Below are 21,438 nucleotides of genomic sequence, written 5' to 3' on the forward strand. Positions count from 1 at the left end.
AAACAGGGCCTCATTTTGTCAATAAAAATATAGTAACTTGTCTAAAAGTAAAACAATACGTAGTACATGGGAAAACTACTACCATTTTAAATGCTATTTAATGAGATTATTTTAAAGGAGACATATACAGGTAATGCTCATTTACAGGTCCATCATTTTATCTTGGATTACTACTGTGAAGAGGTTCACATTCTCCTCTCATACCGTCCACTGCTGCAGCTCTGTATTTAGCCCCTGTCTCTTCAAGGCCCCTCCTTCCAAATACCCAGTCTGCTGTGATTGGTCAGCTCACACATGCCTGACCCAGGACCGCTAACAACAACAACAACAAAGCAGCTGTGCATCTGCTGTGTTATTCCTACATCCCAAATAGTCGCAAGGCATACAATTATGCAAATGTGTGACATGGTGACATAGTGTGATGTCACAAAGTCACAAAATAATGGTGACGAAGCATTTCAGGAGCAGTGTTTTCTTTGGGAGAGAGGAGCTTTTGTTGGTGCGGACTGTGACGTTTTTAACTTTCAAGGTCTTTAACATACACTAGAACAAATATAAGACACTAAAGGAAAGGGGAAAAAAGCATAATAAAAAAATGAAATAAAATGTTTAGGCTGTAAAATGACACAGACAAGATAAGCAGATGTTTCTGCTTTGAGGAGGAAACTTTACTGCTGAGACTCCAGTATTGTGAAATCAATTTATGCTTGCACGATTAAATTTCACTTAGTCATTCTGAGCTCGCAGTTTAATGAAATGTCTCTCTGTTTTATCTTTGTCTGTCTATCTGACTGACTGACTGATTGTCTGCCTGTCTGTCTGTCTGACTGACTGTCACAGATGAGCAATCACAGCTCTGACCCCGAGGAGGAAATATGAAGGAGGAAAATGAGAAGACGTAGACGATGTGGATTACGTGCCAAACATGGAGGAAGAGAACAACCACCACCAAGCCAACACCCATATAAGAGGCTCAGCTTCCCTCCAACAGGGTGTACATATCAGATAACACAATGCGTTTAATTGTATCACAGTGATCACACTTTGAAGTGGAACAAAAACACTGACACACGTGACGTGCACAGCAAGAATGTGCACATGATTGAGAAGAATTTGTTTTGTCGGACTCCGAGAGAGAGGGATCTTATCCAGAGAGTAATTATAAAGGACACCTGGAAGCACGGTGGTAAATTAAACTTTTTATAATCCTGCCTAAGCAGTGGGTTTGCACGAACACAAATATTCCAGTATTAATCCACATATTGCTGTATTAATCCAAATGAGACAATAGAGCTCTCTGATTAAAACATTATGTAAGCAGCTTACCAGTTTATCCTTTTCAAATTAAAAGCCTCCCACTGAAACAGGCAGCATATGTCAGTATCAGACTATACATGCAGTAATCATTTACGTTTAGCTGGAGGTGCTATAATGTCTCTGCTTCTCCACCACTTTTACTCCCAGGAAAGAAACGGCAAAAGGAAACAGCATTCAAGGAAGTGTTGGATTTCTGTTTATGAGGAATCTTTAAAGGAGTAATTTGTAAAATTTGACCAGAATCTTTGTTTAAAACATTCAAAAAATGAACTAACACTATCAACAGAGTGTGAAGAAACAACAGCGCTGATGTTTCAAAGACGTGTACTGTATGTACTGTGTTGCTGAGATGTCTACTGAAGTTAGCATGCTAGCCACTTAGCGCATCCTTTTTCATAATACCGGCGAGAGGTTATAGTCCGTTATAGTCCGATACATCATACATGAACAAAATGAACTCACAAAATGTCAAAAAAACACATTCATCTCTTCTGTTTTCCTCACTAAACAGAAAAATACAACCGTACACCTTCTGAATTCACATTCCTCTCTTTTGAGGGAACTAAGTCGAGCTTAATTGCCCTGATAACTCATTGTAAAACACACACAAACTCAGCATTAACTAAATAAAACTCACCAACACAGTCTGGTTTGTCCTTCCACAATCCCCTCAAGGTAGGTCGAAATAAATCCCCGCCTGCCATTCCTTGTTATCCCCAAAGTCATAGTCTTGGTCAGAGCCACCGTAAATCATCACCGTGCTGTATCATCTGTTGATGGAGGCTGTGTTCAGTCCCAGTTTGGTGTCCAGCCGTGTTCACGCTCACATCAGGTGGCCAAATCCAGTTGAGCTGGATCCCATTGCCCTTGGTGACTCTCACTTTATCTGAGGTCCCGTTCCAGACAAACTCTAGGGCCAATGGCTCCACAGCTAACTGAGCCATGAGCTAATTAGCTTATTGTAGCTAACTACAGCCAAGGACAGATAGCAAAGAGCAGCAGTCATTGGTTACTCTGGTGATATGCTGCTTCAAATTCTGGCAATATTCTACAAATTACACATTTAAGATAGCATGGATGGTTATAAATGGTGTAAACCTCTTACCTTAATATTATTAGCATTTCAGAATAAGGCTGAACTGGAATATTGTGTGCATGCACTGTTAAATTAAAACCCCCTCAGTGGATCTCAAAGTATTTTGAAGAACCTTGAAATCTGTCAAATTTGATCCTTCAGGAGGGCTTTTTATCAACTCTCGGCTCATTTTATTATACTTCTAAGATATCAGTACTTGGCAATTCAAATGAAATCACAGTGATCCTTGAGAGTCTGAATGGTCAGACTGCTGATTCAGAAGAGAAGCAGGTTGTTTCATCGGTGTGTTACATCTGTGTGTGTGTGTGACTCTCTGAAAGAAATATTCTACAGATGACCTTGATGTGTCATACCAAGTGTTACAACTCTCTTCCACCATGTATTTGGCACTTTGAGACATGCAAAGGCCCAGGTCAGTGTGTAATATTGTGTATTATTGTAAACTTTACTGTAATTGTTGAACTGTCTGATTTTATTCTTGCTTTAGGACTACTCATATGTTTTTTAAAGAAAACAACGATGTTATTATAATTCTTATGGTGTTAAATGTTTTTGTTTGCATTCTTAAGATAAGCCAAGTGGAAATACTCATTGTCACAGTAGTAAAAGTATTTTCATATTGAGTATAAATACAGTTTGTGTGAGTGTGTTTTTATTCTGGAAGACCATGATACACACAAAGGAAAAGAGTGAAAGGAAAAATCAGACAATACAATACATGCACAGAACAGAGGAAAACGTATCGTGGTAAATATCACTTCGCTTGCAGACTTTGCAGAGTGGACTGCTAGTTTATGTGATCGCATTGTCTTTGAACCCACAACATTTTCCTCAGTGCATGGATGGTTGGACCAAAGGTCAGTTGGGCCCTCAGGCTAAATTGTGCACAGTATCATCCACACTGTGTGCCTGGTGAAGAAGGAAACCACCAACTATACCCCGACTCAGAATGCATCAGTTTCCACCCGACATGACAGCCGGCACAAAAACAGATAAATAGATAGATCTGTACGCAGACTGGGATTTAAAAAGGAAGAAAAGATACAGCAGTCCTCCCAAAATCATGCCACAGAAGTGTCCTATAAATCATGTTACAGACCTTTTTTTGAATGTTTTATCTAAAAATAGTAGAAACACCAAAATGAAGCACATGGGATAAAATTAAATACTACAGAGTCTCGGTAATGACTGTATCATGGCACAAATTTACTCGCATCAATAACAATGTGACTGATTAATGAGCGAGCAGAAACACAACCTAAATATGGGGGATTGTAGTTACTTGATGAGACCATTCTCAGTCAACAAAGCATGATCAGAAATAGAAGATCATTTTCAAAGATCAAGGTCACTGTGACCTCACAAAACACATCTTGGGCTCAACAATTAATATGACAACATTTTACACGAACGTCTAATAGTATAAAATGATGAGGTTATGATATTTTCTATCCCTAAAATCACAGGGAATCAAAGCATGGCAGTCTGCTTTAACTCTCAGCATTGTTTAATTTATTAACTGAGCTTGTTGTCAATGTTTAGCCTTAAAAAGATCCCTGTAATGTTACATTTGGCGGAAGCATCACAGCACGTGTGTCATCTGATTTTTTTGTGGAATTCAAGCAGGAAGTTGTGGGTCGTGTATTCAGGGTTCACTAACCCAGCAGTCAAACTTGTGAATATCAGAAAATAAAACAGGCTTCCTTTAAACTCCTTTCATTAAATTCCTCTGCCTTCACTTGATCATCCATTTCCACATAGTTCAAAGTGTGACAAAAGGAGCTCTTGCACAACGAGTCTTCTGTTGACTAAAGGATAAGCACATGTGTACTGAATGTCATACCGAATAGGACAGTGACCACTGTGAACTGCCAGATAGCAATGTGACAAAAACCTGATGCCGTTAAATAAACCATAAAATTGAATTTATTGGTTAAAACTGCTGACCCGGGTTGGATTTTACTCATCAGTGCACATGAGCGCATACAGGCTGCAGCAACTCAAGGGTCATATTTTGCCTGAAAATAAGGTAAGAACCAAACTTACAATGAAAATTAAATTAATCATTAAGTTTTTGATTCAAAAGACCACTTGTTAAGTGATAAAGTGTGACGTGCAATATTTTGCATTGCACCATCATACAAATTTTATAACAACTATGTATTCATGAACTCTGGCTGTGGAGATATTTTGTGAAAAGTGAGAGAAGCTACAACAGAAGCAGTCAATAGTTCAGTTTGTGAAACAACAAATCATTTCATTTAATATTGTTCAAATTAGGCAACTAATTCAAAGTCTAAATCCAGAGCTTCTACTTACCAACAACTACATTGTACCATAGCTATTAAAGGTAATTACATACCCAGGATTTAGACTTAGTATTGATTGAGTATTACACCTTGTTTTTAGAATATGCATGTTATTTTTTATTCAATATTTCAAGTTACAATGAATGAAAAAACAAAAAAATCTGCATTGGAAAATAAATCAGCAGTTTTATCAATGTTGTTTGGAAGCAAAATTTTCACTTTGTGCACCTAAATAACATATAACATATACATTCATTGTTTCTATATATTCTTTTTCTTTAGCTCAGTTTTGAAGGTTGTTCTTTAAATGCCTAACTTTTGATCAGGAGCACAGGTTTAAAATGCATATACATGTCAAAAATACTACTTAGTTTATAATACTTTAAGTTTTAGTTTATAACACAGTAATTGTTTGAAAACTTTGATAGAGCTGTCATATACGGTATAGGATTAAGTCATTTTCATTCAGTAATGTTTTTACTGTATCCTGCTAAATTGGGATAAACTGCCAACAATAATTAAACACTGTTTGAACTACAAATATGTTTTTGCCAATAGTCAACAGCAGAGTTTTTAATATTGCGGTCTGATTTGTTCTTTCAGATTTAAGATGATCCATCTATAATCTTGCTTCCTTGTTTTGTAGATCACAGCAATGGCAGGCTCACCTAGTCCTCTGACCACCCATGTGCTGAACACTGGAATGGGCGTCCCTGGCTCAAACATGGCCCTCAGTCTTTGTCGCCAAGACCCCTCGACTAACGTCTGGAGTTTGATAACCACTGGGTAAAAAACAGAGGACAACTGGAAATATACAAAATATCAAACACATAGTAACAAAGTATTAAAAGCTTAAATATCACTACTGGACATCTTTCCCGGTAGGTCTTAACCACATTGTGTCTCAACAGGACCACTAATGATGATGGACGTTGTCCAGGACTCATCACAAAAGAAACGTTTACACCTGGAGTGTATAGAATTCATTTTGAGACTGCTCAGTACTGGGAGAGTTTAGGAGAGACGTGCTTTTACCCGTATGTTGAGGTGAGGAACTGTTGTGTCTTCACGTTGACATCCTCAACTTCCATTCTCAGGCTGCTGCAGCTTCTTCTTTACTCGTGAATTTGTGTCTTCATTTAACCTGCGATGATAATGACAACCCTCTTTTATGTTTGTTGTTTTGATGCAGATTGTCTTCACTATAAACAACCCCGGCCAAAAGTACCACATTCCCTTGCTCCTGAGTCGTTTCTCTTATAGTACATACAGAGGAAGCTAGAGAGCAGGTGCGATGATGCTCCTAAGGCACAGAGCATCCATCTCTTGATAAGCTGAACTGTCCAGCTCCACTTGAATTACTCTTTTGAATAATGATGTTATAATCAATATAACTTGTTTGCAATTAAATATTAAACAGAAACCTGAGGTGTTTATTGTCAAATGTGTTTTCTTTTTGTAAGCACGCATGTGAATCCATCTGATTAACTTTTTTCAAAGCACCATCTCTCTTTCCGTAACTGAGTGAAGTTCACATCTTGTATAAAAACCATTGAATAAATGCAATTAACTGTACTCTGTTCTCAAAAAGAAGCGCACACACAGCTCTGTTAATAGCTACCTGACATTTTTAAAGGTGCACTAGCTACATAGTTTGGGGAAATGAACAGAAGTCAAAAATCTGCATTGACTGATTTTCATGACTGAATAAACCGAGTTAACAAACAAGTCAAAGGACAACTCAATTTCATACTGTTTTACTTTGTATATATTTGCAGGACCCTCCCTAGAAGCCACCTTTCTAGCTTCCACCATTGTCGTGTCAACCTTATTCTTCTCTGAGGGCTTGATTATTCAGTTATGGAGATAAATTAATAGTCTTTATCATTATTACCTCATTAATATTTTAAATATTACTCTTCTGAGTTCGAATTTCTTGTCCAAAACTACACAGTGCACTTCTAAGGCTAATCCCATTCTTAACAGTTTTACATATATGTCAAAAAATATTACATAAATCGCTTTATAATATGAAAAAAGTCATATTTCGACAAATTCATACATTCATCACAACTTTCTCTTCACTGTGATCCACTCTCCCTCTGCGCTCGATTGCTTCAGCCTGAGCGTCAGATCGGTTTATCACGTGTCGATTGCTCTCCCCTGAGCTCGGTAGGGCCTTGTTCTGATGGGAGTTTAGGGTGCGTTATATTACGTTACCACATCATTTTTCAGTCTTTTGGGGATCTATTACTTGAGTAAACCATGGCGGACGACGAACTGGACGCAATTAGGCGGCAAAGGATGGCGGAACTTCAGGCAAAGCACGGGGTAAGAACAAAACGCGAGCTCGGAAGCGTGTTTGCGGCCGCCTTATAAGGAGATGCTGAGTTCAGTCTGCTGCTAGCTAGTGTGGCTAAACCAGTCACCACAGGTCAACTAAACTGTCACCCCGAATATGTATAGCTCAAAAGCGAGAGCCGTAGCTGATGTAAAATAGGTGTAATTAACTCAGGAGTTAGCGAGAAGAATCACAGTAATAGCCAGCATCACCTCACTGGCACTGCTAGCTTTGTGTCAGCTCACACCCCTCTGACAATGACAGCGTTAGCAAAGCAAACGTGTGTCATAAAAAAATGTACCTATGGCCATATTCACAAGTAGATATTAGTAGATTGGTAAGCTCAGTTGGTGTTGAATTTTTCTCTGATGTGACAAAGGCAGGGTAGTATCTTAAACATAAGTATTTCTGTACTTCATAATGAACACATACATGAACTAAATGGTATCTACTGGTGTTAGATGGCAGCAGACATGTATATTTAGTCCATACAAAGCCATAATATGGTATCCTTTATGAGTAAAATGGAAAGATCTAGCTTTCTTGATGCAGATTGTTAAATCAGTGCTGTCAGGGTTTAACTTGTTATGTTAGTGGACCTAAATCTTACACAATGCACACAATGCTCAGCAGATCTCTGATCGATGAATTGGCTGGGCCACTATTTTGAACGATATTAGCTCATCATAGATAAACTGTTATCAGCCTATGTTGTGACAGCTGAGTAACAAGACACTGCAGAACAGACAGGCCAAAGATGAATTGGAGGTAATTTGGAAATGGTGTCACCGTTACATAGTTTGCCCACCAGAGAGTACTGACAAGGTATTTTTGTACTTTATACATGTCCAACTCAGTAGACAGCCCACTATACACTACTCAAAATGAGTTAGAGATATTGGGATAGTTTAGTGTTTCATTTGTTTGTTTATTCTGTAACATATCTGAATGTTTATTTTGTGTTTTGTAAATATTTTTTCTCCCCAAAAATAATGCAACACATTTCATTTGACTTGTATTGCATATATGCAGCCATATCCCAATATCCCTTACTAATATTGAGTAGTGTATATCTCAATCAAGTACTTAATGACTTCATATAAGCGATCTGTATTAAAAAAGATATCTTATATTATACACTTATGTTTAAACATTAATTTTAGCTGATATAGTGTTGTTAGGATCTTATAAACTGTTAGAACTGATTAGTATCTGCCTCAATAATACTGGTACTGGTTGTACATTAGTGCTCAGCGCTCTTGCTCCCTTCATTACCAAACCAAAAATTTCCACAGACTATCAAAATTAGTTTCAGTATTTGTGAAGATTTTTTTTCAGGGTGTGTGGCATGAGACATGAGTCCAGAGATGTCACTTGGCTCCAGCTGTTCCAACATTAAGGGATATTTGCTGGTGTTAAAATGTCTTTCCTTGCAATTAGCTGAATGCACAAATTCAACATATATGTGATGGTTCTGTCTCACATTTTCTTTCAGGATTCTTCTAATAATCAGCAAGGAGAGGAGGCCAAACAAAGGTAAAATGTTTTTATTAATTTAAAAGCTTACTACTGAAAAATATATACTTATATGCAGTACAGTTTATTTTTGAATCAACTAAAGAAGATTGAAAATAAAGTTATGAACACTAGCGGTCATATTAAACATGTCAGTGGAGCTGTGGGACCAAGCCCGTGTTCTGATGCTTGAGATTTTAATAAATGTGTCTTCCTGTTTTCCTTTACTTGGTCTTAGTTCTAGATCCAAACAGTAGCTGGTAGTACTGACGTGGTAACATTGTTATTTGTTATTCACAGAGAAACAGACATGAGGAACTCTATATTGGCTCAAGTTCTTGACCAGTCTGCCCGTGCCAGATGTAAGTGTGTTCTCATATTCATTGTTTACCCTGTCGATCCCTTTGGAAATGACTCATGCTCTTGTTGAACCAAAAGACCTTATTTAAAATACATAATATTTATAGGATTTATTAAGAAATCTAAGTCTCCTCTATCAGTTTTGAATAAGCATCCAGTGATCCATTGACACTATACTGTGTGATGAATAGGTTGTGATGTACTTGTAAATACCCATAACACGTGAACACAATGTGATAAATTTAATTTCCTTTTTTTTCAGTGAGCAATCTTGCTTTGGTGAAGCCTGAGAAGGCCAATGCAGTCGAAAACTATCTCATTCAAATGGCTCGTTTTGGGAAGTTAGGAGGAAAGGTAAGAAAATGTAGCTCTGATGCCTCGACGCACTAATGTTGTCGACGTTCTTCCTCGTGCCAGCAGTGCAATGACTGGGTTTTGTCTTTTGTCAGATTTCAGAGGCGGGCTTGATTGAGATTCTGGAAAAAGTCAGTCAGCAAACGGATAAGAAGACGACTGTCACAGTAAGTTTCACTGAAGTGTCACCTATGTTTGATTCATAATCAGTCACTTGTCCATCTTACAGCACTTGTGCTCTCTACTTGTCAGTTCAACAGACGGAGGGTGATGGACTCAGATGATGAGGATGATTACTAACTCCTAACTGGACCCTCGGAACGCACCAAGAAAAGGCAGCGGGATTTGCTTTACTGGGACTCTGATAGCATCTTTGACTAGCTGAATCCTGGGATGCCACACTAGCTTCTGTGTGTCTCTGGAAACTACATACCAAGAGGGAAGAGCAACAAATTGGGGTTTACATTGCTGCATAAGTGGTGGGGAGTACAATCCACACAGTGTCAAATAAGGTGTTCCTTTGTCATCGAGTTTCTACTAGTTGTACCCCTGGCAGTTTATGACACCGTTTGACTCCTCTACTCCCTCTTAGTGGTTACTCTTTTTTTCACCATGGTTGACTTCTGTTCTTCAAACACAAGAAGCTAGATAAAGTGAAAAATGTACTGCTGCTGGTACATTTTATCTAGACTGCTCTGTGGATATAATACATTGTTCTGTATTCAAGGCCAGCATCCCCATTAGCTCTGGATGTTGCACTTGCATATTTTCTTTTTGCTGACATGTACTTCAAAAGTTTACATAAAAAAAATAATTAAAAAAAGGCCTTAAATTCAAATGTTTGTTTTTTCTAGCGAAACATTAGTGAAATGATCTGTTATTAAAAGGAATATTGTGTTCAACCATTTAGAAAAGGTTTCCATTTTGGGTTTTCACACGTAATAATTCCATTGGGTCAGGGCACACAATTACCACAGCTGTGAATATGTTCAACGCAAGAACAGGAAACTTTGCAGCATCATCACACAGTATCCTCGCCACCAGAGAAAATGTTGACTCACTTTGTTACTTTATGGATGGCTTACTTTTTTTTTTTTTTTATTTGGGAATCAGCAATCATGTTTTGGATTTCAAACAACAGTTAACAGATTCTCAAATGTATCCAACTACTTTTGAAATAAAAAGCATGGAGGAGAAATATGATTTGCTCTGTGTCAAGTCCAATAACACTGTTTCCACAGCCAACACTTGCCACAGTGGAATAAACCAATGGAACAGTTTAAAACCATTGCATGGCTTTGAATTCGCTGCAGTGGGCAGAGCTTTACAGTCGTATTCATTTTTACTAACACTGATGTACAATTTAGCCATATGTTATTACCACTTATAATGCTAACGTTATTGCTTTGCACTTTTGGGTTCCTGCAATGCCAAGTTGAAGAGGACAGACATCTGATTCTATATGAAAAGTAGGAATAAGTGGCTTAATAATTTCCTCATCACCATTGGTGGAAATAGTTTTCAGATCCTTTACTTAAATGAAGCTAACAATACCACTATCAGAAAACGTTCAATGACAAAGGTCCTGCATTTTTAAAAAGTGCTTCATTAAAAGTAAAAGTATTATCCACAATATATACTCAAAGTACTGAATTTAGACTTATTATGTCACCGGAATGGTTTTCAAGCTTATTTTGACTGTATATTGCTTTTTAGTTTAATGTATAGCTTTCTATGTCATAAGGTCATCAAATGTGGCATGTATAACCAGTGTGTCTGTCAAATGAATGTAGTGGAGCAATAAGCTTTTGACAATTTAGCTTTGGAAATTAGTTGTATCATTAATTAGTGTAAAATATATGAAATGGAAATGTTTAAGTATGATTACCTCAGAATTGTGCTGAAGTGCAGTACTATAGTACTACTTTCAACCACCATCACACTGGATTTAAATTGTTTACTTGTACTTATCTTACTGCAGCTTTCATCATTTACAATAAATGTTTTGTTTTTTAATTTAAATTATCCAATCATTATCACTTTTCCTGGACTGTTGTCAGGATTTTATAAACTATTTGAATTTCATATCATCTTGTTGTGGGATGGTCTCTGTCATTGCCCCATTTTCGCACGAGCGTGGTCAGATGACCTCTCATTGGCTATTCCGACTGCTTGATCCAAACGTCTGGGCTGTGATTGGTGGCGGGGTTAGCCATGTGTTCACCATCAGCCAATGGAGAGAGTCCTCGATGAAACACCGTAGTGAGGTTGACTAGTGTTAGCTAAACTGACACTGCTAAACACAGAATAGCCTTGTAGAGGGTATTTCAGGATATTCAGGTAGTTTTATTTATAGAAAAATAGGTTTTCATACACAGCAACGTCTGAGGAGAGCATGGACAAGCCGAAGATAGCGACATGCACCGCTCCTGTGAATATAGCTGTCATAAAATACTGTAAGTATCATGTTTAGCCTCTTGTAGTCACGTTAGGTTTGTAGCTGTTGAACTCAAGGGAAGCTAAATCCTGTCTAATCGTCAATACATGTGTTTCTTGTATGGTGACTTGTGTTGTCTTTCTCTCTGAGTACTGGGCATTAAATGAGTTAATTTAGTGTGTAAGTGTGTATAAAACTTGCTTACCTTTCAGGGGGGAAGAGGGATGAGGAATTAATTCTACCCATTAACTCATCTCTGAGTGTCACACTGCATCAAGACCAGGTAATAACTGCATTATCATCAATCAGCTTTCTAAGTGTGCTTTTCCAAGTGTTATAGTTCCTGTCCAGAGCTGCTAAAGTGAGGTACAGCTGTGTTTTCCTGCCATCATGTAAAGACTGAGTGAATAAAAGTGTAGAAGGAAGCTAATTCAGTTTGTCTTGTCGTGACTTATTTGTGTTGATAGTGTCAGTTCAGATGATCAGTCCTTAAATATTTATATTCACTGTGCATTAGGGCTACCAACAATGGTATAATTAATGGTTGCAGTTTAAATTGCAACAGAAACATTACAAGATCGTAGAAATATTGACTTTGGCCTTGAATTGAGGCTGGATGATGGGTAACATATATACAGCATATATGATGCGCACATATCTTAAGGCTAAAGTTTTCGCATCTGGCATTGTATTAATGATCTGCACTTTGACACACATCTGCCTTGTCTTCCTCCATCTGTTAAGCTGAAAACAACCACAACAGTCGCAACCAGCAGATCATTTCAGGAAGATCGAATATGGCTCAATGGCAAAGAGGAGGATATAACCCATCCGAGACTACAGTCCTGCCTGAGAGAGAGTGAGCGCTGTCTGTTTTATTTCACCCAAAAACTATGTAAGAGGGATTGAAGGTAACCAAGTGATTTTCTTCTGTGTTCTGTATTTAGTTCGACGATTAGCAAGGAAGAGACGTAATGACGGGGACCCCAGTTTGGATTTGTCTCACAAAGTCCACATCTGCTCTGTTAACAACTTCCCCACTGCTGCCGGCCTCGCCTCCTCAGCGGCTGGATTTGCTTGTCTAGGTGAGCTCTGTTTTAATGCATGACTGAGATGACAAGGACTCTAGAGTACAAATGCTTTGCCTATTAGTGCACATTCTTCAATGTACAATATCTATCTCATATTTGATCCAGTCTCCTCTCTTACTCCCTCTTTTGTGCCTGTGCTGCAGTTTACACTCTGGCCCGGGTGTTCGGTGTAGAGGGGGAGTTGTCTGGCATTGCTCGACAGGGCTCAGGCAGCGCATGCCGGAGTATTTATGGAGGGTTTGTCCAGTGGATCATGGGACAGAAAGATGATGGCAAGGACAGTATAGCCCAGCAGGTGGAGCCAGAGACTCACTGGCCTGAGCTCAGAATCCTTGTGCTTGTGGTAGGTCAGGTGCTACATGTATATGGTGAAAGTCAGATACTTGATGTTTTACTTGTATAAATGACAATATCTTGTGTAAAATGTAGAGAAGGCATCATGATTAGTGGCACAGAATGCACTTTTTCATTCAAGATGGTAAAAAAAAATCCAATAAGCCTATTAATGCACTTTGTCACAGGCCAGTGCTGAGAGGAAGCCAGTGGGCAGCACCTCTGGGATGCAAACCAGTGTACAAACAAGCTGTCTCTTAAAGGTAATTTTTTCAAATTCACTTTTTTCATTGTACTAACTGTGTACTGCTGACTTACTCTCTGTTAAAAGTGGAGATTATGTTCATTTACATTGCATTTAAAGCTAACTTACTGTTACTCATCAGAGGGTCTATGTCAATCTTTTCACTGTGTGCATGTGTGTGTGTGTGTGTTTAGCACCGGGCTGAGTCTGTCGTCCCAGGCCGGATGGTAGAGATGATTGAGGCGGTGCGAAGAAAGGACTTTGCTGCATTTGCTGAACTAACCATGAAGGACAGTAACCAGTTCCATGCCACCTGCCTTGACACATACCCTCCCATCTTCTACCTCAACAGTGTGTCTCAACAGGTCATCAGTTTGGTACATCGGTATAACAGACACTACGGGGAGACAAGGGTGAGCAGCTTTACACTTCTGTTTCTGTGAAAGAGCAGAAAATATCGATTTAGCAGTCCTGTTGGCTGTGGTTTAATCCTGCTTTCTGTTTGTTCATTTTTCTCTTGCGTTAGACATTTGTCTCAGTTCATGCAGCTGGGTTTCCGAGCTGGTGTAATGAAGATGTGAAACTTGTGCGGTGGTTTTTAAACCGGGGAACAGAAACACCCTCCCTCTTTACATGTCTATCTTTGTTTCCTTCCAGGTGACCTACACATTTGATGCAGGACCCAATGCTGTAATCTTTATTCTGCAGCAGCATGTTCCTGAGTTTGTTCGGGTGGTTCAACACTTCTTCCCTCCAGAGACCAACGGAGGACAGTGAGTGAATAGCTATCCCTTTCTTAGTTAGCTTTAGTGCCTAGTCTTATGCAAAATTATGCTTGAATGCAAACTACTTAATTTATCTAAAAATATATTTAATTTATATAAATACATTTATACCATAAATACACAACTATAGATGGATGTTTTTTGGCTTCATAGAAGCTGTTTTACACTGTTGTTTATTAAGGTGTGTCTCTCAGCCTCTTTGGGATGACTCATTGATTGTTTCTTCATTCTCTGCAGGTTTATTAAGGGTCTTCCAGTTAAGAGTGCTTCTCTTTCCGAGGAGCTGAAACAGGCTATTGGTCTGGAGCCAATGCCAAAGGGAATAAGCTACGTTATTAGTACAAAGGTACACACCGATGTAATCACTCTGTAGCCCAGTTCCTTTATCAGTTTACTTTAAACAGCAGCTGAAAATCAATGTTATCTGTTGGTGATTTATATGTCTTGGTGTGTCTATCCTAAGGCAGCACAATATAAGCTAGAAAGATGTAATATATTAATCAGCAGATTGCGCGACAAGTTTAGATTTATGTCCACATTTCCTTTTATGTAACATTGTGTTGCACTCCTTCAGTTGAAAAGTGTGGCACACGGTAGTTCCCCTGCTTTACTGATGTTACACTCAGGTTAATAAAGTGTTCAAACGTTTCACTAACAACACTATTTATGTAGGTTATAATTTATTAGAGCAAGCTTTTAAAGTAGATGCATTTGAAGATCATAACACACTCACAGAGGATGAGTCTGATCTTTTGCATTAGTCAGTGACATGACCTCTTCTTGTTTTGTGTTCAAGGCTGGACCAGGCCCTCGTGTTGTGGAGAATCCCGCGCAGCATCTGCTTGGATCTGACGGTTTGCCCAAGGAAGCTGTCTGAAGCTGTAAAGCTCTGAACGGACGAAGTTCTACTGAGCAGCGATAAAGCCGAGATCAAATGTGCATTAGTCACATAGGTTTTTACAAATCACAGCGACAACAGGCAGCTTCCGTTCCATCCTCCTTTAATTATCGAACTGTACTGGTGTGTCTCTCATCTCTTTATCACTTGATATTCTTGCTTGTTCTTGTAGTAGATTTCTCTGGCAGATACCTTTTTATATTTAGCAGTCTGGCTACGGTTGAAAGCAAACGACAACCGTAAGAATCCCAACTTGCATACAAACCCTGATCTCAGTGCTATGAAAAGGCAGAGTAAAAGACCTGGTTCTGTAATGTCACAGTGAAAAGAGAAGAAGAAAAGTACCTAAAAGGACAAAGTATCAGTGCACTGAGTCATGAATACAGTTGATCCTCTGCCCTCTGACTGTGTTTAAGGAGGGTGCATTAATTATTTTTACTTAAACATGTTTTCATTGTTCATCTCATGAAAACATCATCTCAGACAGAAAGCACACACTTAATTGATGTGAATTTTATTCTGTGATAATAAATAAAATATATTTTAGTCAATATGATTGTTTCTTTGCGTTTTCTTTTACCATGCCCAGATTCCAGTAGCTTTTGTAAGAGTTTGTTTCCCTCAGGGACAGACACCAAGAACGACAGAAAGATAAGACAATAACAGTGTTGTTGACTTTAAAGGTGCAGTATGTAAGAATTACAGTTGAAAACATTCAAAACGTAACAAATGTGAGGGAGTGACGTCTGTGTATTACGTGGCAAAGGACATTTAACATGCTACCCAGCCAACCCTATCCCAGTACTCCTGTGCCCGCAGTGAAGCCTAGCCTACATGCTGACACTCTCCCGGTGCTTCAGGCTCCCAGTCTGCTAACAGACTGACTAGCTAACAGCAGTTGGTGGTTACTTTGATGATATGCTGCTCCCTATTAGCACTGAGTGTGAATTCAAGAGGTGGCCATTTTCTTACATATCGCACCGTTAAAAACTATATACTGTGTATAGGCGGCTGCATATATGCCTACCAACAACAACACGTGAAAACCAAGTAAAACTTTACAACTGTGGTGCAGAAAAAATGGCGTCCTCGGGTCCAGCAGCAACCTTGGACGATTTACTGACAAAGATAGGGGGCACTTCCTTGATATGGAAGTATTTCGGCTTCGAAGAGACAGACGTGCAACAATAAAGGTTCTATGTAAGACCTGTATATCAATGTGGTAATGCTCCATCACATGTTTAAATCTATTACACAGTGAATATTGAACTGAAGCTTGACTTAAAAAAAAATTGCAGTTAGATTTTTTCCCCAAATCATTCAGCCCTAGAGTCAACTGTAAAACCCATTAAAAAAAAAAGTTTTTTCCCTAATAAAGAATATAAATGAACTTTGGTTTGATTCAATGACTTCATACACAATGACTTCCCGGAGACAGACAGCAGGTCATGAACCACACCTGCCTGTTTAATCTTTATTTCACCTGTCTGGTGATTGGTCGGCCCCTCCTCTTCCATTGTCGGAAATGACGACTCGTTAAGCCCCGCCCCCCCATCCAGCCTGCTCATCTGCACACCTCACATCACGTAAATACATCTGCTTCCTTGTAGAAACAATCAGAAGTTTGGAGTCGCTCACCTGAGAGTCACAGCCGCGTGCAGAGGGGTCGTTTATCTGAACACGATGGGGAAAATAGAGTGGGCGATGTGGGCCAACGAGCAGGCTCTGGCTTCGGGTCTCAGTGAGTATATCAACTTTATTTTGAGCTGTTTAATGAGTTTCACAAGTTGTATTATTATTACATGAGCAGTTTGACCAAAATTGATTACTTTCACAGGAAATTGGTTTTTTTTTAGCTGTTCCACCAGTTTATTGATGGAGTAAATGCTACTTATTATTTTTTAATTCAGCTTAACACATCGTTTTGATGAAATGTCTGCTCTAATCAGTAATGACAGAAAACACTCATTAATAATACATGAATAAATGAGAAACTGCATTTCAGAGTTAAGTCAATGTACAACTCATAATGGCCCTTTGTCTTAGAGTAGAGGCATGAAAGGTATTTGTATGTTTGGCTTAAGTTTTAATTTACTCTTCCTGTTTCCTCGTTTCAGTTCTCCTCACTGGAGGCATTGTGGGGGTGGCTGGACAGTTCAGAGGCTGGCAGTTTGCTGCTTATGCAGTGTATCCTTCATACTTTGAACAAACCAAAGTCAGATTTAAAGAAGTGACACTCAAATTGTCTCTGAAAATCTCCAATATCCACTTTTCTGAGTCCCCCTTCAAAGATCTGCTATCATCAATCTGACATTTCTTAACCAAAACTGGAGTTTATGCAGAAGAAAATTGTAGCTTTGCACCTTTATGGCTGTTCTGGCAGCCTTTCAGTAAAATAACGCGAGAATTAATGAATGAAAAGCTAAAAGTTAAGATGTGATCTACTGTAGGTAACTACGATGTAAGCCTAGGGGAGTAGAGTGGAAGTTGAAGCCACTAGTAATTACTTATTTACATTAATGCTTGAACCCATATATAGGAAGTCTCAAATGTGTCTGCTACCATTTGTATACATTACATTTTACATCAGTGAAAACACAACATGGTAAACATAGTTTTTCCATCTCGCATACTTTACATTCTGTGCAAATTTAATCCTTTGCATCAGAAGCCGTCGATCCAGTCATCCTTTCCTTTCCTACTGAACATGTTTTGTTATTGTTTTGAACATCATCTCATAGTTTTATGTGACTTAGTGAAATCATGTAAGATGAAAACAGCCTTGACAGATAACCAGTGCTGCTGGGGTGTTTGTGTGCCTACTTGAATATCCCAGAAGCAAGAGGACCAAGGGCACGAGTGTGGAGAGACCGTGAGTGATGTCACTGTCATATAATTCAACATGTAGTCTTCACTTTAATGAGCATGTTCAGTGATGAAGCAACGCTTATCACCCAATCTTGTCCCTTGTTTTTCCCTCAGGGGCCAATACTGCTTCACAGTGTGTGTTAAACTCTTCGGGCCACTGACGAGGAACTACTATGTCAGAGCATTTATACATGCTGCGTGAGTCCATTAAGTCAGCCGCTTGTCTTTCGCAGGGCAGCATTCTTCTCATTCATAGTTACGCCAAGTATTGTCATGACTGTCCTTTGTCCTGATAATCTCTGTCTGTCTTTAATAGTATCTGTGTACCTGGAGGTTTTATGCTTGCTACCGTCCTCGGATGTGTCTGCCTGGGCATTGCCAGCATCATCTACTTGGTGGTAAGTTGGAAACTTTTACGACAGTTTTAGTTGTGGAAGGAAGTGGCTAGTTGGAGGAAACAAGGAAATGGCAACAAGGAAGACATTGTTTGTTTATTGGTACCTCTTTTGAGACATCACCCTGCGGTTGTGCAACCTGACCGGTCAGGGGTGTGGCTAGCCGATCATTACTGACTTGCTTTCCTTGTCACCTTCCTTGTTTCCAGGCAGCAATCCGAGGTGAGCACTGGGAGCCCATTCTTCCAAGGAAAGAGACCCGGATGCCAGTTGCAGAGAGCATCAAGAACCCCCCTCAGAATCCACCACCAAGACCTCCCGCGGAGACCCGCAGGAAACGGGTGGACGACCTGGAGGACGCAGCCTATGACAACCCCATCTCTATCACTGACGAGTAGCCGGTCCACCGCCCCATCCTCTGTGTCTCTGCCTGCATGACCCATCACAACCAGTTACAGTGGGGGCGTCACCAGACTCCGGACAAGTGAAGAGTTTTCTGAAGTTTAGTGAAGCGAGGGGCTGGGATACATGTTGGGTCCACTCCTTCATACCTCAACCTGCAGAGAAACGTCTTGAGAACACAGAAGAATGTTTCTTAGCAGGAACTGAGAATTAAAAATCCAGGGTAAAGTAAATGTTTTACTTTTGAATAAAAAAAAAAAACCCAGGCCATAAGAGATTCATGTAAATACTATCGCTGCTACATGGCAACTAAATACAGACAAGTCAAACACTGTCAAGTCAAAAGATTGTAGGTGATGTTTCGACTGCTGTTACAAAAGAGCAAACCAATACTTGTCTTCTGCATCAAACACCATATATATTTTTAATCTGTCTTGACTTGACTATATTGTGTTGCCATGCATAAATCTTAGGGTATATTGTTTTATGTATATACACTCTGTTTGTCCCTGATCATACATGACTTCACGACATATTAGCACATTTGTATGTGGCTGATATTAGACATCGATTATTGGGTTTTTTTCTGTACTTTGCTGTTTTGTAAATAAATCCCCTCTGCACCCTGAATCACGACCTGTCTTGGGTTTGTACTTTCATAGGTCTTCTTTTACAAGCTTCCTTTGGAAAATATTTTAAGCAATGACATTTGCAACTTCCTTCTTTCGCAAACGCACTGAATTTCAAGACTTCAGAATTTCCCTATCTCATCTCAAGCTCCTCTTGTGACATTGTCATCCTTTGTTTGCTTGCAATGGGAAAAAACGGCACATTAACACGTCTGACATAACAGGCGGTTGTCGATCAAGTTCTGCAAGTCGGTCTCATTTCTTGTCTTAATGTCTCTCTTTATGTTGGCTACACCTGTTAAGCATCTGGAGTGTATGTTGAAACCACTGAAGTGCAGTGATACTTCCTCATTTTAGTTTGTGGGGTAGTTACATGAGACACACCACCAATGTGCAATACTTCTTGGATTTACAGTATTTTTTTCTCACCTCTATGTTATACTTCAAACATACGTCAAACAAGGTCATTTACAATCTGGTTTGTTTGGTTTGCTGATAATAACAAGATAAGAAATGCAATCTGGTGTATTTTCCAATCGTAGTGCTGAGCCCATATCGATAAAAGTCATTGAAAGATGATCTGTACCATTCAGGCAGTTTTAATCAGGTTGATGCTGCCACCTCCTGGAGCACAAGAGAACTACAAACTGAACTGATGGCAAAGTGAAGCAAAACAAGTTCATGTAGGCTATACAGATAAATTAATACTCTGCAGCTGTTTCAAATAAAATGACCTACAAAGTTAACTTTAAAAGAAATTTAAAAATCAAATTTCAAAACAAATTTCTATGAGATACAATATCAAAGTGCGGCAAAGAAAAAGCCAATTTGGAATGACTGTAAGATGTGAAAGAAATTATATGATATGCCCAAATAAGTTTTATGGGATGAGATAATAAAAAAAGATCCAATAAACTTTTAATGCTTGCTAGAACCAAGAGAAAAGAATATTTTTGATGTAATTCAAATAGAAAAGGAAACTATGCCATTCTCAGAACTTAAAGGGGCTCTGTGGAGAACAACAAAAGTTATATTTGCACGTAGCGTTAATCAACAAAACTCATCGTGTGATTCCTTGAGGTGTAAGGAATGTGTCATGTTCATTTATTTCCTTATAAAACATTTGCAAAGCCTGTTTTGAAGCTTCTACCAGGAACATTTGTTTTTTGTTGATTCTGGCAGCCCTGGTGAACAAAAGATAACAATGTTGAAACAAAGGAAACTTGTTTTAGTGCAGTGCCCCAACACCATCTTCTTTTCTTGGCAACAGTACTCCGTTTAGCTGCTTTACTTATCACTTTCTGTCAGGGCCGTAGACAGGATTTTAGAAATACTGAGGTCATGCCAGCCACCCATCCATTGAGAACCTTTTAAACACTATAGTATAAATCTCTGCATTTCTCTGCATTTTGAAGGGACCAATAATCACTTACGAAATAACATCAGTGGCAGCACATTGATGAAAACTGGAAGCAGATCAAGAAGATAAGAACACTTAAGGCCAATTTTGACTTAAATTTTGATTTAAATAAAGTTATTTAAACTTATATCTTTGCTCAAAATACACTTTATAACACTTTATAATAACTATCATTAATAAATGGTGAATTTGTAGTTAATTAGATTTAGTTCAGTAATAATAATATTCAGTAGTTACGTACTGTTTAGAATAAATGGAATGGTTCATAAAACATGTATTGAGCAATTGTAAAGGTTAAAAACATCAGTTTCAACTCTGTAATGGCCATCAAATAATGTTCATAAATGAACTACACAGTATGTATAAGCCATTTACATTGAAGTATTAAGTATAATGAACATCAACTGCAACTTTCCAAGAAACAACTGCTAATAAATAGTTTATAAAGCATTTCATTGCTTTGTTAACAGTTAAGTAACTATTAACTAAACTTAACTACAAATTTGCCATTTTCAATTAAATATAAAAGTTCATTTTAATGATATGATAGCTGTCATAAAGTGTATATATGTATATGAGGATATCAAAGACCCATTAAAAATACAGAGGACATGACCTCAGTGTCGGCTCTGCTTTCTCTGATT

The 21,438-nt window shown here is 38.6% G+C and overlaps 5 protein-coding genes across 6 annotated transcripts in view; all 5 read left to right on the forward strand.

The window, feature by feature from the left end:
- The window catches only part of LOC311255775 (heterogeneous nuclear ribonucleoprotein C-like), a 42,593-nt gene extending 39,546 nt beyond the window's left edge, over positions 1–3,047 (forward strand). For both annotated transcript variants that reach the window (XM_084350424.1, XM_084350425.1), the window contains one exon: positions 841–3,047. In XM_084350424.1, coding sequence (XP_084206550.1) covers positions 841–879 — 39 coding nt within the window. In that variant the 3' untranslated portion in view covers positions 880–3,047. The remainder of the gene's footprint in view (positions 1–840) is intronic.
- Positions 3,048–4,369: 1,322 nt separating this feature from the next.
- On the forward strand, positions 4,370–6,166 carry uraha (urate (5-hydroxyiso-) hydrolase a). The gene is made up of 4 exons (XM_084377056.1): positions 4,370–4,442; positions 5,369–5,508; positions 5,634–5,769; positions 5,915–6,166. The coding sequence occupies exons 1-4, from the start codon at positions 4,389–4,391 to the stop codon at positions 6,002–6,004; spliced, it is 420 nt and encodes a 139-aa protein (XP_084233182.1). The 5' UTR covers positions 4,370–4,388; the 3' UTR covers positions 6,005–6,166.
- Positions 6,167–6,860: 694 nt separating this feature from the next.
- Positions 6,861–10,495, forward strand: pdcd5 (programmed cell death 5). The gene is made up of 6 exons (XM_084361591.1): positions 6,861–7,053; positions 8,559–8,599; positions 8,879–8,940; positions 9,201–9,292; positions 9,388–9,459; positions 9,545–10,495. Exons 1-6 carry the CDS (start codon positions 6,988–6,990, stop codon positions 9,590–9,592), a joined length of 381 nt encoding a protein of 126 aa, XP_084217717.1. The 5' UTR covers positions 6,861–6,987; the 3' UTR covers positions 9,593–10,495.
- A 1,052-nt stretch (positions 10,496–11,547) lies between these two features.
- Positions 11,548–15,633, forward strand: mvda (mevalonate (diphospho) decarboxylase a). The gene is made up of 10 exons (XM_084352653.1): positions 11,548–11,748; positions 11,942–12,012; positions 12,474–12,588; positions 12,677–12,814; positions 12,964–13,163; positions 13,342–13,416; positions 13,592–13,810; positions 14,055–14,170; positions 14,420–14,528; positions 14,979–15,633. Exons 1-10 carry the CDS (start codon positions 11,688–11,690, stop codon positions 15,057–15,059), a joined length of 1,185 nt encoding a protein of 394 aa, XP_084208779.1. The 5' UTR covers positions 11,548–11,687; the 3' UTR covers positions 15,060–15,633.
- Positions 15,634–16,635: 1,002 nt separating this feature from the next.
- Positions 16,636–19,375, forward strand: cyba (cytochrome b-245, alpha polypeptide). Its single transcript, XM_084350744.1, has 6 exons — positions 16,636–16,821; positions 17,198–17,267; positions 17,878–17,952; positions 18,063–18,146; positions 18,265–18,346; positions 18,553–19,375. Exons 1-6 carry the CDS (start codon positions 16,764–16,766, stop codon positions 18,739–18,741), a joined length of 558 nt encoding a protein of 185 aa, XP_084206870.1. The 5' UTR covers positions 16,636–16,763; the 3' UTR covers positions 18,742–19,375.
- The last annotated feature ends 2,063 nt before the right edge of the window (positions 19,376–21,438 follow it).

This window comes from Pagrus pagrus, assembly GCF_965226575.1.
Source record: "Pagrus pagrus genome assembly, chromosome: 1".
NCBI lineage: Eukaryota > Metazoa > Chordata > Actinopteri > Spariformes > Sparidae > Pagrus > Pagrus pagrus.